Source organism: Myripristis murdjan, chromosome 15 (assembly GCF_902150065.1).
Source record: "Myripristis murdjan chromosome 15, fMyrMur1.1, whole genome shotgun sequence".
Taxonomy (NCBI): domain Eukaryota; kingdom Metazoa; phylum Chordata; class Actinopteri; order Holocentriformes; family Holocentridae; genus Myripristis; species Myripristis murdjan.
Genome location: NC_043994.1, coordinates 32,879,718 through 32,894,717, shown reverse-complemented (window position 1 = coordinate 32,894,717; position 15,000 = coordinate 32,879,718). Strand labels below are relative to the sequence as shown.

Sequence of the window (15,000 nt, the reverse complement as noted above, 5' to 3'; positions counted from 1 at the left end):
TTCCAGGCCGCAGGTGTGGTGCCGGGGGAGGGCGGGGCCGAAGACCGCGTGGAGGACAGGGACGCCTCGGGCTCCGCCTCCTGGTCCGGAGAGCCGGCGTTGAGCTTGCGGGGGCCATCCGGCGCCCTGTCCTCATCCAGCAGCTCCGCCGACATGCACTTCCTGATGATGTCGTTGTGGCAGGGCCGAGTGCATGCTGAGGGAGTTGGACTGCTTCAGGATGCCCTTCGGGGCGCCGGGGGTGCGGGTGGCGCCGGGGGTGCGGGTCCCGGTGGCGGTGTGGTTCTGCCTTCCTCCTCGTGGCGGCAGGACGTTCAGCGGGCTCTGGGGGATCACGAGAACCCCAGTGCTGCCGGCGCTGACGCGAGTTGATGCATGTCGGTTCCTCGCCGTGACGCCGACTGCAGTGGTTTGGGTGCGGGGGGGCCGGTGGGCGTGGCCGGTGAGGCGCGGCGGCGGCAGGATGCTGATTTCCAGGCTGGACAGGCTGGACGTATCCGTGTCGCTGTCTGTGATCAGGGGTGGCGACATGAAAGCGGCGCACTGCGGCCTTTTGGCGGCCGTGGGGGGGTGGATGATGCGTGGCTGTGGGGGGTCGGGGGTGTTTGGGGGGTGCGGGTTTACCTGGCTGAGGTCGGGCTGTGGCGCTGGGGGGGGCAGCGCGGCGGGCAGGGCGTGGCGTGTCTCACGGTGCTGCGGCGGAGCCTTTCGGTACGGCTTCCTGGCCGGGGCAGCACTCGTCATCCTGGGCCCTCAGCGTCCAATGGCCTCGCTTCCTTCCTTCCTTCCTTCCTTCCTTCCTTGGCGTCGTGTCAGTCCTGCCAGGAAAACAAACGTGAGATGAGGCAGAAAGAACCCGACGCCCGCCGAGCGCCCGCTGACCGCCCCGCACAGCGGCTGAGAGACAACTGCACTGTGTCAACTACATCTCTCTCTCTCTCTCTCTCTCTCTCTCTCTCTCTCTCTCTCTCTCTCTCTCTCTCTCTCTCTCTCTCTCTCTCTCTCTCTCTCTCTCTCTCTCTCTCTCTCTCTCTCTCTCTCTCTCTCTCTCTCTCTCTCTCTCTCTCTCTCTCTCATATCGATGGATGGACAGTCAGTGTGTGTGTGTACAGGAGTGATGTCACTCCACATCAACATCAAACACGCCTCCGCCTCTACACACACCTGCATGCCAGCATGGAACTCTGTGTGTGTGTGTGTGTGTGTGTGTGTGTGTGTGTGTGTGTTTGTGTGTGTGTGTGTGTACATGCCTATAGTCTATGTGTGTTGTTCTGTGTATCTCTGATGGGCATGATGTGATTTCACACTGAGTGTGTATGCAGTAACAGTAATGTGTGTGTGTGTGTGTGTGTGAGCGTGCGTGTGTGAGTGTGTGTTTGTGTGTGTGTGTGTGTGTGTGTGTGAGTGAGTGTGTGTGTGTGTAGGCCACAGAGAGGAAAATGTGGGCGAGCCGGAGGCGACATATTGATCTCAGCAGGAAGTGCAGCTCCATTGATCTGAATGAGGCTAATGTTAGCATGTCAGAGCTAGCCTGTTAGCCTGCTGCTGCCACGCTGTCACACACAGTAGTAGTATCACAATGCAGTATCACAATAGTACACGGTAATGCTACAATACTACATTGGAATACTACACTGTAATACTACAATACTACACTGTAATCCTACAGTTCTGCATCGTAATACTACGATACTACACCTGCACGCTGTAATCCCACAGCACCTTCTAACTGCAGCTCTGTGCTCGTCCTGCACCTCGCCTCTCTCTGAGTGTGAGGGGTCACCTCAGGTCACATGACCCCGCTCCCCTCGCTGGCCCCGCCCCCTCCTGTCTCCCTCCCCACTTCCTGCAACACGGTGAGCGACAGAGAGGATCACATGACGCTCGGCGCGCCCTGAGTTTGGCTTTGGCACGAAACATGGATGACCGAACAGCAGTGAAACACACAGGAAGCCCCGCCCACTTCCCGACACGCACACGCGCACGCACGCGCACACACACTCACACAGCGATGCCATGGCAACGCCACCTGTACCTTCAGCATGGAGAGCTGTTCCTCTGCACAGTGACAAAACCTCTCTTAGCGCTCTTATTGTGAAACAGCTCTTGTTGTGAAACAGCTCTTATTGTGAAAGGTAGCGTCGTCACGTCAGGCTGATGAGCAGAGACGGCTCTGCTGGAACAACCAGACATCAACAGTCAAAATGTAAAGAGTCACACTGTGGCACCAGCGTGTGAATGACGTGCACACACACACACACGCCCACACGCACACGCACACGCACACCCACACACACGCACACACCCACACACTAATTATTTATTATTCCAAACTGAATTCAAGCTGGACTTCTCTTCAGCTCCGTTCCATTCAGCTGAGAGCGTCCAGGTCACATGACCAGCTGCTGGCCCAAGGGGACCAATGACGAGCCATCGATCACTCACTCACTCACTCACTCACTCACTCACTCACTCACTCACTCACTCACTCACTCACTCACTCACTCACTCACTCACTCACTCACTCACACAGCTGTGCAGCGATTTCGGACAGACGAATTGAAACTCCCCGAATGATCAATGATATTCACTCTGACAGAGAGGACACACACATGTGTGCACGTGTGTGTGTGTGTGTGTGTGTGTGTGTGTGTGTGTATGTGTGAGAGAGAGAGAACTGTGGTTTGTTTGACTGTACATGTGACCAGATCTATTGTGCGCACTGCTATGTCAGCTGTGTTCTGGTGAATGTCTAAGACTAATTTTTTCATGAGGGAGACAGTAAAGGCTAATCTAATCTAGTCTAATCTAATCTAGTCTAATCTAATCTAGTCTCTAATGTGGGCAGCAGCAGCAACTCCCTGACTGCTGCTGCGTGTCAGTGTGTTAATACCTTAGTACAGACCCATATCAAGAAAGAAATGACGATTCCAATTAGCGCATATCAAATCAGATAATGTGTGATATGCATGTGTAAACAGAATAATTCAAAGAACTTGTAATTGACTTTTTTTCTTGTCTTTGTGTGTGTAATCAACTTGTGAATTTTTATAGTGATATCTAAAAGTAAAATGTTGAACCCCTTTCCCCTGTGTGTTAAAGGCTGATTTTTTGGTATCATATGATCATATAGAGGTGATGTTCAAAACTTTCCACCAATGGGATTCCTTGGGACTTTTTTGCTCACTCAGGACAAACTGAGGATACAGAATCAGTTGAGTTTGCTTCTCTTGCAGTTTGTCCGAGGTTTTTTAATAAAATGACTGGACTATGAGTTTGGATAAACGGCTGAACGAGGACGACAAGACAGAAGAGAAAAAGGAGAGATACGCGAGAGTGACGTGTGAAGAGCTGGATCAGCTGGAGAGGTCAGGAAATGAAGCCGGTACGGCCCGGTCAACGTCTTGGGCCGTCAAATGTCTACAAGACTACCTGACAAACACCGGGCAAACAGCTGATTTCTCACCTGTAAGGAAAGAAGAACTAAACAAGATCCTCCGTGAATTTTATGGAGCTTTAATTTCTATAATAAAGAGAATGAGATGCCTCAGAGGATTCAGCACCACGGACAGTACCTGCTGAGGCAGATTCAGCACCACGGACAGTACCTGCTGAGGCAGATTCAGCACCACGGACAGCACCTGTCAGATTTTCCACGGAGATGTGCGGCTGTAACTTTGTTCTTGTTATTAATATGTTAATGTTATCAGTTATTAATCAGCCTATTAATCGTTATTAATTTGTTTAGTCTTTATGAGTTTCCTAGGCCATTGATTTAATTAATTTGTCAATTTGTTTGCATCTGTACATTGAAATGAACATTTAATAAATCAACACATCTGTGAAAACTGTGGTCTCTATTTCAGAGGTAAATTGATAACAGCCTGAAAAGGTGATTCTATAACTCTGTTCAGCCTTAATGTGACTGCTTACTGTCCTTACTTTTGCTGCTTAGCCACATTAATCGGAGCTGACGTTAAATTGGAGTGACACACCCCCAGCTGAAATAAAACATCTGCCGGTGACTTTATGAAAAGACAGATGTTTGTTGTGGCCGACACTGGGAAGCAGTAGCCTGTATTTAAATATAACTGTTCATATAAGTTGGTTATAGATAAAGATCAGCTGTGAGTCACTGTCACGGCACCTGTTAGATTAAAAATGACTGAGAAGTCGGTAGGAGTATAACTATCTAGTTCCAACATGATTGAGCTAGCAGAGCAGTTTTGTGTTGCTGTGTGTGTATTTATTCAGTTTTGGGAAATCACGATGTCTAGAAAACATGATAAGCCCAAGTTGGCTGCTGATAAGGACTAGTTACCGTCAGATCTCATGTGTTTCCACTGAAACGGAGAGAATACTAGCAACAAACTTTTATATTTTGAGAGCAAAATGCCCACAGTATGAATACATTTTGATTATACATTTTATTTTATTAGTAATAGTTGTATAATCGCATTATTACAAATAATAAAAACAGTGATCACGCCAGCATGGCCTGTATCATGTATGACATAGCGGTTCACATTCACCTGTTATGGCCAACAGACTTCAGGTGTTTCTTCCTGCCTCTTCAGGGCTCACTCACAGCGAAGCGGCCGGCATTGTTCTCACTAAAATAATTTAAAAAGTGTTTGGCATCCATATTTGTAATTAATTCACTCCGATCAAGTTTTTTAACAGACTAACATTAAGCCTCTCTCCCTTGTGCGGCACGCGAACATGAACGGTGTGTTCCTTGGCTGGGATTGGTCAGGTTTTAGGCCAGAGGAGTTCGATTGGTTAAAGTAATGTCAGGTAAGCTCCTGGTTCAAAAGGGTGAAGCAGCGTCCCTGTGTGTGGGACAAGCAGAGCGGACGCTCGCCGGCGCCCCCTATGGAGGCCACCATCACTGTCTGATAATGAGCTTCAGACAGCAGAGAGACCTGCAGCACTGACCTCAGAGCTGCTGTTTGCCGCTCAGTCACTTTCAGCAGCGCAGCAACACTGCTCTGAGGTCAGCTAATGTTCAGAGCAACAGGCCCATGGAGCTCAGAGGGACAGGAGACACTCTGCTGTTTCCACAATGCCACCATGCCACCCTCAACCCGTCCCTGGACAGGAGAGGGTTTTCCCAACATGTCCCGCTTTATTTCTGATGTCTGAGGAAAACGATCGCCTGCTAAGTCTGTTCACTGAACACATTTAAAAAACGACACAGAGCACAGAGCCGTGTGGCTCCTGCATGCAGGTCCGACATGTTTATCAGCTGCTGTGATTTCACTGTCTTCATGTCTTCATGCAGAGCAAAATAAACTTTCAAACTGAAGCAAAAAAGTCCCATTTTTCCTGCATCTTCTGGTGACCCCTGAACGCAGCAGCAGGCGTGGCGTTAAAGTGCCGTGTGGAGATAATCGCTCCGTCTCTGCTGTTTAAAGACAACACACTGCAGCATTATGGGCTTTTAATCACCGCATGCAGCTGCTGTCTGTGTGCATGTGTGTGTGTGCGCGTGTGTGTGTGTGTGTGTCAGAGATAACCATTTGCGGCTGGATATGCAGTGAATGATGTGAGGCAGCGAAGAGGTGTGTCTTCAAATGGTGTTTTATTCACCAAAAAAAACCCCACAAAAAGAAACGATACAATAACATGAGCAGCAGCAGCATCAGCAAATGAAACCTCACAGCCAGACAGACAGAGGTATACTGGCGCCTTATATACTCTGTCCCTGTAGGCTCAATTGGGTGCTTTCTACTCCCAGGTATAATTAATAAATTAGGCTATAATAAATTCTTATAAATACACAATATAAAATATAATTTTAGGACTACTATTAACTATCACTCATCTACTATAATTATTTCTATAAATAAATCTAATGAACCCATATTACAAGAGAAAAAATAATACACCCAAATACCAGCTCCCCCTATCCTTTCCTGCCACTTGGTCTCTCCCGGAACGTTTAATACGGTGCTCGTACCACCCGGGACTCTTTGGCCGAACACCCTGGAGCAGACACAGACATGACAAGGTAAGGACAGGTTACAGACAACTTTCAACAGCATACTTACTAATCAGACACTTGCACATTTATTTGATTTAACTGCACTTTACACCACACAGTGGTGTAGTCGCTAACACACCTGCTAATCAACTTTGATTAGGCGATCACACGCAAGTGCGGTGTCAGCGGCTAATTCAATCTTTCTTTCACAGGTGGAGCCAAGCCCTGCCTACCACCCAAGCCTGAAGACACCCATCACTCATGGTTTTACACGGTTAAATTATCCAGTTGCAAAATACTCAATAAATAACCAATAAATAGTCGGTATAAAATGTGCAAATATGCAATGTGCAAATGTTACTGTGCAAACCAATAATAAAGTGCGACTGTTGAGACTAAAGTGCGAAGTGCCGTTATTAAAGTGCATGATTGCGTTGTCTGTTAAAGTGCATTTTATATCAACCCTGTTGTGCAATATTTACAAGAAACAGTCAGTCACTCGTAACGAAGTGCTCTTCGTTACATTTCCTCCCCCCTCTCCCGAAGGAGAACAGTACCTCACTTCTCCGACATTCTGGACAGACAGTCTGCTACCACATTAGACTTCCCCGACCTGTAGCAAACAGTGAAGTCATATGGCTGCAGGGCAAGGTACCATCCAGCGATGCGCATGTTGGCATCCCTCATGCGATGCAGCCACTGCAGAGCTCGGTGGTCAGTCTCCAGAAAGAAGTGGCGTCCCAGCAGATAATATCTGAGGGTGTCGATGGCCCACTTCATCGCCAAGCACTCCTTTTCCACCGTCGAGTATCTGGTTTCCCTGTCGAGCAGCTTGCGACTCAGGAACACCACCGGCCTCCTCTCTCCCTCCACCTCCTGCAACAGCACCGCCCCCAGGCCCACTCCAGAAGCGTCTGTCTGCAGCGTGAAAGGTTTGTCAAAGTCCGGGCTGTGGAGAACTGAGTGTGTGCAGACGGCATCTTTAAGGTCTCTGAAGGCCCTGTCACACTCATCAGTCCATCTCAGTTTGTTGGGAGCTGAGGCTCTGGTCAGCTCATTCAGCACCACTGCTCTGTCTGCAAAGTGAGGAACAAACTTGCGGTACCAGCCCACCAGGCCCAGGAAACCCCTCAGCTTCCTCTTGGTGGTGGGAACAGGGAAAGAGTGGATGGCCTCCACCTTCCCCAGCTGTGGCTTGATCTTACCAAAGCCGATGATGTAGCCCAGGTACTCCACCTCCCTCTGGGCAACAGCACACTTGCGCGGGTTGATGGTCAGGCCTGCCGCTGTGATCCGCTGTAGGACCTGCTGCAGGTGGAACCTGTGCTCCTCCCAGGACTGGCTGAACACCACCACATCATCCAGGTATGCTGCAGAGAAATCTGAGAAATCTCTTAAGACATGGTCCATCAATCTCTGGAACGTGGCAGGTGCCCCCTGGAGGCCAAATGGCATGACTCTAAACTGATACATACCAAATGGAGTTTTGAACGCCGTCAGTTCTCTTGCCTCTGGTGCCAAGGCTACCTGCCAATAGCCCTTGCTCAGGTCCAGTGTGGTGATGTACCGTGCTCTGCCAACTCTCTCCACCAAATCATCAATTCTCGGCATCGGGTAGGGGTCAAAGTTGGACACAGCATTCAGGTACCGGAAATCGATGCAGAACCTGAGTGAGCCATCTTTCTTCGGCACAAGGACAACTGGACTACACCACTCACTGCAGGAGACCTCAATTATCCCCAGCTCCAACATCAGCTTGATCTCTTTTTGCAGCGCAGGAATCAACCGCTCCGGAATCCTGTAGCTCTTTTGCCGAACAGGAGCATCCTTTGCCAGACGAATCTTATGTTGGACCAGAGAGGTGAAACCTGGCGTCTCCCTGAAGAGCTCTGGGTCAAGTAGTGGTGTGATCTGTTCCTGCTGGGTAGCAGACAGATGAGACAGGTCCACTGTGCTAGGCTCCAATGTAGAGGTGGGAAAGAACTTTTCTGTTGTGTCCTCCTCCTGGACAGCCCGCACCAACAGCTGCTGGCACACCGGCTCTGGGCGAACCTGGAAGCCTTTAAGCAAATTTACATGAAAAGTCTGGTGTTTTCTCTGCTTGTCTGGCATATAAAGTTCATACGTAACCTTACCCACTCGTTTGGTGATTTCGTAAGGTCCCTGCCATTGTGTAAGCAGCTTACTGTCACTGGTTGGTAACAGCAAGAGTACCTGCTGGCCTGGTTCAAAGACCCTTTCTCTGGCCTTCTGATCATACCAGGCTTTCTGGTGTTGTTGAGCCCTCCTCATGTTTTCATGTGCCAGCGCTGTCATCTCCTCCAGTCTCTCTCTCATTTTGACCACGTAGGCGACCACATTCTCTCCTCCTTGCTTTGGACTTTCCCAGTGGTCTTTTAGAAGGTCCAATGGCCCTCTCACCTGGCGACCATATAACAGTTCAAAGGGGGAAAATCCTGTTGATGCTTGTGGCACCTCCCGATATGCAAACAAAAGGTATGGCAGCCACTGGTTCCAGTCAGCACCTGTGTGGGAGACAAACTTGCGAAGCATGTTCTTCAGTGTTTGGTTATAGCGTTCCACCAGCCCGTCCGTCTGGGGGTGGTAAGGGGTGGTCTTAATGCCCTTTATACCTAACACTTTATAAACCTGCTGCAACAGTTTGGACAGAAAATTTGTCCCACAGTCTGTTAGGACTTCTTTGGGGATGCCTACCCTGGAGAAAAACTGTAATAGGCAGTTTGCTATCTGTCTGGCTTTGACAGACCTGAGAGGGAAGGCTTCAGGGTAACGGGTTGCATAGTCACATAACACTAAAATGTAGCGGTGACCTGAGGAACTTCTTTCCAGTGGCCCTACTATGTCCATGCCTATTCTTTCAAATGGTGTGTCTATAATAGGCAATGACTGCAGTTGTGCACGTGCTACTCCCTTTGCTGAGGTAAGCTGACATGTTTTGCATGAACTGCAGAACTGAGAGATCTGGGTGTACATTCCTGGCCAAACAAAACGACTTGCAATCCTGTGTAGCGTCTTCTGAAAAGCCATATGACCTGCCCAAGGAATTGAGTGACCTAACTCCATGACCTTTAGTCTAAACTGTTGAGGCAAGGCCAATGCCTCCGTCTTCCCTTTTCGCTGATAGAGCCGGCCTTCTGTCACTACATAAGTGGCATCATCTAAACAGCTTGGGTTGTTCTGTTTCACCCCCTCCACCTCTGTCACCTTTTCAAACCATGGTTTGAGTGTTGCATCCTGTTTCTGCAGTAATCCTACATCTGGGGGAATGTCAAAGTCTAACAGACCAGCCGGTTTGGCAGGGTCCTCTGTCTCTTTTCTAGCTGCACCCATTAGCTTTTCCCTCCGTCTCTGAGCTCTTGACTTTGGGGGTCTAACTTGGCCTGCCTCCCATTCTACCCCAAAGAAAGGCAACTCTCTGAGGACTCCCTTTGCAGACTGTGCTCTTGTGGTGACATGGCAGGGTTTGACTGGCACTGTAACTGGTGCAACATCATCTTCAGCTGGTGACTCCATGATATCTATCCCTGGGCTCTGAACCTCATCACTGCTAACATCTGGCTTACACACTGGCTGGTGCACCAGGTCATAGAGTGTGGGGAGATCATTGCCTAAAATGACTGGATATGGCAATGTTGGAGCTAATGCTACAGACAAAAGAAAAGTCTGGCCTCCTACTGTCAGATAAACTTCAGCTGTGGGGTAAACATGCTCATCACCATGAATACAGCTTATCCTAGAACTGTCCTCACTCCACTTTTCCCTTGGGACCAAGCTAGACAAAATCACTGTCTGAAAACATGCTGTGTCCAGTAAAGCTTCCTCACGCTGACCATTGATGAGAACTGGTACCGTTCGGCCTGCTTCAGTCACAGTGTCTATCCTAGTTGGTCTTGGCACTGAGCACAGAAGAGAGGGCTTGGTGTGGTGAAGGGCAGGGCAAAACTGTTTGGTGTGGCCTAAACCATTACAGTGGTAGCACCTGACTTCCTGTTTAGAGGATCTAGGCTGAGGCTTTGTAACACGGCTTGGTGCTTGTGGTGTAAACTGCCTATTGGTGGGAAAACCTTTCTCCTGTGGCTGACCAAACCCCCGTTCACCCCCAGTGGACTTACTTGCATGGGCTTGGTGCTTCCCCCAACCAAAGGTGGCATTCCGGCCCCCTGTCCTCGCTGACGTGAAGACATCTGCCAGGCGAGCCGCTTCCTCTGCTGTCCTGGGGTCATGCTCTCTGATCCAGATCTCCAGCTCTGGATGGACCATTCTCAGGAACTGCTCCAGAATCATAGTCTCTGATATGTCTGCCACAGTGGATTTTTCTGGTTTGACCCACTTTGAGAACAGGTCCTTCAGGCGCACATACAGCTCTCGTGGAGTCTCACCAGGCTCAATCTGCAGGGATCGGAATCGCCTTCGGTAGGTGTCAGGAGTGATTTCATATTTTGCCAGAATTGCCGCTTTGACTTTGTCGTAGTTTTCAGAGTCTTTGATGTCCATTAGCACATAGGCACTACGAGCTTTACCGGTGAGCAGGGGGACCAGGCGAATAGCCCATCCATTCTTGGACCAGCGACATACATGAGCCATTCTCTCAAACGTAGTCAGAAAATGCTCAATGTCATCCTCAGCAGACAAGGGCAGCAGCTTGGGTTCCCTGTGGGCAAGGGGTTCCCTCTGCGGTCTAAAGCTTTGACTTAGCTGACTGGTCATCTCCCCTGGGTCGTCGTCGTCGTCATCATCATCATCATCGTCATGGTCACCATCACCATCCCTTTCCTGGGACTGGCCTTCCTCCTGTCTCTCATATCCTTGCCTGTATTCATTGCTCATTGCATTTACTTGCTGTTGTATTTGCACAAATTGATGCTGCATATTCTTCCAACGCCGCTCCTGGCGAGAAGACTCTTTCTCCATTTGCTGATCTCTCACTGCTTGGGATCGGACGAGGGATTTAACCAGACCTGCCAGCTCCTCCAGCGTCCCCTCTGCTTTATGCTCTCCCATGGCGCCTTGTTCAGCTGATGAGGAAGCTCCCTCATCTGGCTCCTCTTGTCCATTTTTCTTTCCCCCTCTCGTCATCATCTTACTGCAGGGTGGGCCCCAGCTTCTTGACACCACTTGTCAGAGATAACCATTTGCGGCTGGATATGCAGTGAATGATGTGAGGCAGCGAAGAGGTGTGTCTTCAAATGGTGTTTTATTCACCAAAAAAAAACCCCACAAAAAGAAACGATACAATAACATGAGCAGCAGCAGCATCAGCAAATGAAACCTCACAGCCAGACAGACAGAGGTATACTGGCGCCTTATATACTCTGTCCCTGTAGGCTCAATTGGGTGCTTTCTACTCCCAGGTATAATTAATAAATTAGGCTATAATAAATTCTTATAAATACACAATATAAAATATAATTTTAGGACTACTATTAACTATCACTCATCTACTATAATTATTTCTATAAATAAATCTAATGAACCCATATTACAAGAGAAAAAATAATACACCCAAATACCAGCTCCCCCTATCCTTTCCTGCCACTTGGTCTCTCCCGGAACGTTTAATACGGTGCTCGTACCACCCGGGACTCTTTGGCCGAACACCCTGGAGCAGACACAGACATGACAAGGTAAGGACAGGTTACAGACAACTTTCAACAGCATACTTACTAATCAGACACTTGCACATTTATTTGATTTAACTGCACTTTACACCACACAGTGGTGTAGTCGCTAACACACCTGCTAATCAACTTTGATTAGGCGATCACACGCAAGTGCGGTGTCAGCGGCTAATTCAATCTTTCTTTCACAGGTGGAGCCAAGCCCTGCCTACCACCCAAGCCTGAAGACACCCATCACTCATGGTTTTACACGGTTAAATTATCCAGTTGCAAAATACTCAATAAATAACCAATAAATAGTCGGTATAAAATGTGCAAATATGCAATGTGCAAATGTTACTGTGCAAACCAATAATAAAGTGCGACTGTTGAGACTAAAGTGCGAAGTGCCGTTATTAAAGTGCATGATTGCGTTGTCTGTTAAAGTGCATTTTATATCAACCCTGTTGTGCAATATTTACAAGAAACAGTCAGTCACTCGTAACGAAGTGCTCTTCGTTACAGTGTTGTAAGTGATTTTGAACACAGTCAGTTGTGTTTTACAAAATAAGTAGAATTAGCCTTAAAAAGGTAGAACCACACATGGAAAACACGTTAACAACACACTAACAGACCGAGAGCCCTGTGTGTGAGCTCAGCAGTCAGTCTGCCACACACACACACACACACACACACACACACACACACACACACACACACACACACACACACACTGCATGATATCAGCAGCAGAACATGGTACAGTGACAGCCGGGGGCCTGATACACTTCACTGCATAGTGTGTGTGTGTGTGTGTGTGTGTGTGTGTGTGTCTGCAGTTCAAATGGCAGCAGAATGAGGCTCGTTAGTGTTTAGCTCTTAACGAGTGTGTGATTAATGAACCTCAGACTGAGAGACACACTGTTTCCTGGCTGTGACGTCACAGGCTCAGAAACACTCGCCGTGTGTTTTGGACGCTCTGCAGGTCATGTGTCCAGCTCACGCCGCTGCTCACAAACTCCTCTGCAACTCAAACTAATATTCAGTTCTAGTATTTGAAATCATGAAAGGTCGGATGGTCTGGTGATGGTGATGACATCATGGAGGCGTCAACTCCGGCACCACGCCATTAGTCCGACGCCTCGTTGTCCTGAAATCAAACGGCCATTATTCTGAAGGCCTGTTGCTCTGAACATCCACAGCGGCCCTGTCCCTGGTGTTGAACCGGCATGGGTTTTGTTCCCTCAGACGAAACACCGGCTCGGCTCTCCACCGAGGTCTTGGCTACCATTCCCCCTCATGATGTGTTCTCCTCACTCCATGTGAGTGATGCCACAGACACACTCTGCTCCTCTCTAAGTGCTTCTCAGGGTTTTTCAACCTTTTTTGAGCCCACCACATTTTTCACATTGAAAAAACCCCGCGGCACACCACCAACCACAAATGTTACAGAATGACGCTCTGTAACCTAAAACAGTGAATATAATGACAATCTAGTCTCTCAGTGTATTTATACTGAGTCAGTGTGAAAGCTGGGCCTGTTCACACGAACACTAAGCTGATATCCTGGCAGGAATTGAAGGAAGACACACGAAGCTCTTCCTCAGCAGCTCTTGGCAGCAGTTGACCAAAAACTGTCCAAAGGTAGATCAGCAAAGCTTAGCTTTAAACCATGATCTTAAACCACGGACTTTAGCTGTTTCTTTAACGGCGTCAGGTCTGAGCATCTCGTTTATAATGTCTGTGCCGCGATGTGTGCCTTTTTTGATTTGGCTATGAGTTCAGCTACGTGGTCGCTAGCTGTGACGGCTCTCTCATTCACCTCTGTGGTTTTTCTCATAAAAGTTGCCTGTTACAGATGATAATTAATTTTCAAAAAAGGTTTTTAGACCAATTAAGTGAAATTGAATAATTTCCCACGGCACACCTGATGACCTCTCATGGCACACTAACGTGTTGCGGCACAGTGGTTGAAAATCACTGTTCTAGACGACCTCTGCCCACCATCATCCAAAACTGCTCGTAAAACCTCCCCTGGGTCAGGGTGAGCCACAGGCCTCAGTAGTTATCAGACTCTCCTATCGGCATTTTCCTCCCAGCTAAAAAAATGCCCAAACCGCTTATTATCAGGAGAAAATCAGCAACACCGAAGACACTCGGAAATTATTTTCAGCCTTAAAGCCTCAACCCTCCACTGCCACGACCACCACCTCTGCTCACTGCAGACGGCTTGGCATCCTTCTTTAATGATGAGGTTTCTGCCACTAGTGATCAGTTTTCTGAGCCTGACCACCGCAGCATGCCGCCGCCAGCTAATGGGCCCTCACTCTCTCATTGACCAGTGTCACCGGGAGCAAGTCTCCAGAATTATACTCAACTCTGGTCTGACTACCCGCCCACTGGACCTTATACCCTCCAACTTCCTGAGGGGCATCTCACCCCTGCAGTCACACACATCATCACCTCCTCAGGCTTCCGCAGGCTTGAGTTTACCTGAAACTAAAGAAACCTACCCTCAACCCATCTCTGGTTTAAAATTACAGGCCAGTTTCCCTCCTGTCCTTTCTGTCCAAAACACCTGAGTGCACAGTCTTTGACCGAGTCTCTGAATTTCTCAACAAAAACAACCTACATGACCCGAGCCGGTCTGGTTTCAGAAGCGGACACCGTACTGAGACTGTGGAAACACTGACATCAGTCCTGTCCTACTTCTGCTCGACCAATCAGCTGCCTTCGACACAGGTAACCAGCAGATCTTCCTCTCTGCCCTCGCTGAGCTTCTCAGGATCTGCCGTCCGCCGGTCTGAGTCCTGCCTCTCAGGGAGGTCCCTCATGGAGAGGGGAGGTGCCTAAATCCTCCTGCTGGTCCACAGGGGTTCCTCAAGGCTCAGTGCTCGGTCCACTTCTCTTCTCAACATAAACCTCCTCTCTCGGTGCAGTCACCCGCTCGCTAGGCTTCTCATAGCAGGGAACAGCTGCTCTGCTCCTCTCTGTGCCTCTCCTCTCTGCTCCTTCTCTCTCTGTGCCTCTCCTCTCTGCTCCTTCTCTCTCTGTGCGTCTCCTCTCTGCTCCTTCTCTCTCTGTGCGTCTCCTCTCTGCGCGTCTCCTCTCTGCTCCTTCTCTCTCTGTGCGTCTCCTCTCAGCTCCTCTGTCCTCTGGAGCAGAAGCAGAGCTTCATGGCTCTTCATGTGGTTCTTCTCTCCTGAGTGGGTCTTCTCACTCTGGATGAAAGTGAACTGTAATTGCCAAATGTGAATTGTAACTGTAAAACTGATGGGGTTCAAAGCTGTGGAATTTTTTACTACAGTGTCAGGAAGGCACTGAAGGTTTGAGTGTGTGTGTGTGAGAGAGAGAGAGAGAGAGAGAGAGAGAAAGACACACACACACACACACACA

At 48.9% G+C, this 15,000-nt stretch overlaps 1 protein-coding gene across 2 annotated transcripts in view; it reads right to left on the bottom strand.

The window, feature by feature from the left end:
- Positions 1-15,000, bottom strand: part of tjap1 (tight junction associated protein 1 (peripheral)) — a 49,031-nt gene that overhangs the window by 19,433 nt on the left and 14,598 nt on the right. For both annotated transcript variants that reach the window (XM_030071244.1, XM_030071245.1), the window contains exon 3: positions 625-818. In XM_030071244.1, the coding sequence (XP_029927104.1) occupies positions 625-744 (120 nt within the window). In that variant the 5' untranslated portion in view covers positions 745-818. The remainder of the gene's footprint in view (positions 1-624; positions 819-15,000) is intronic.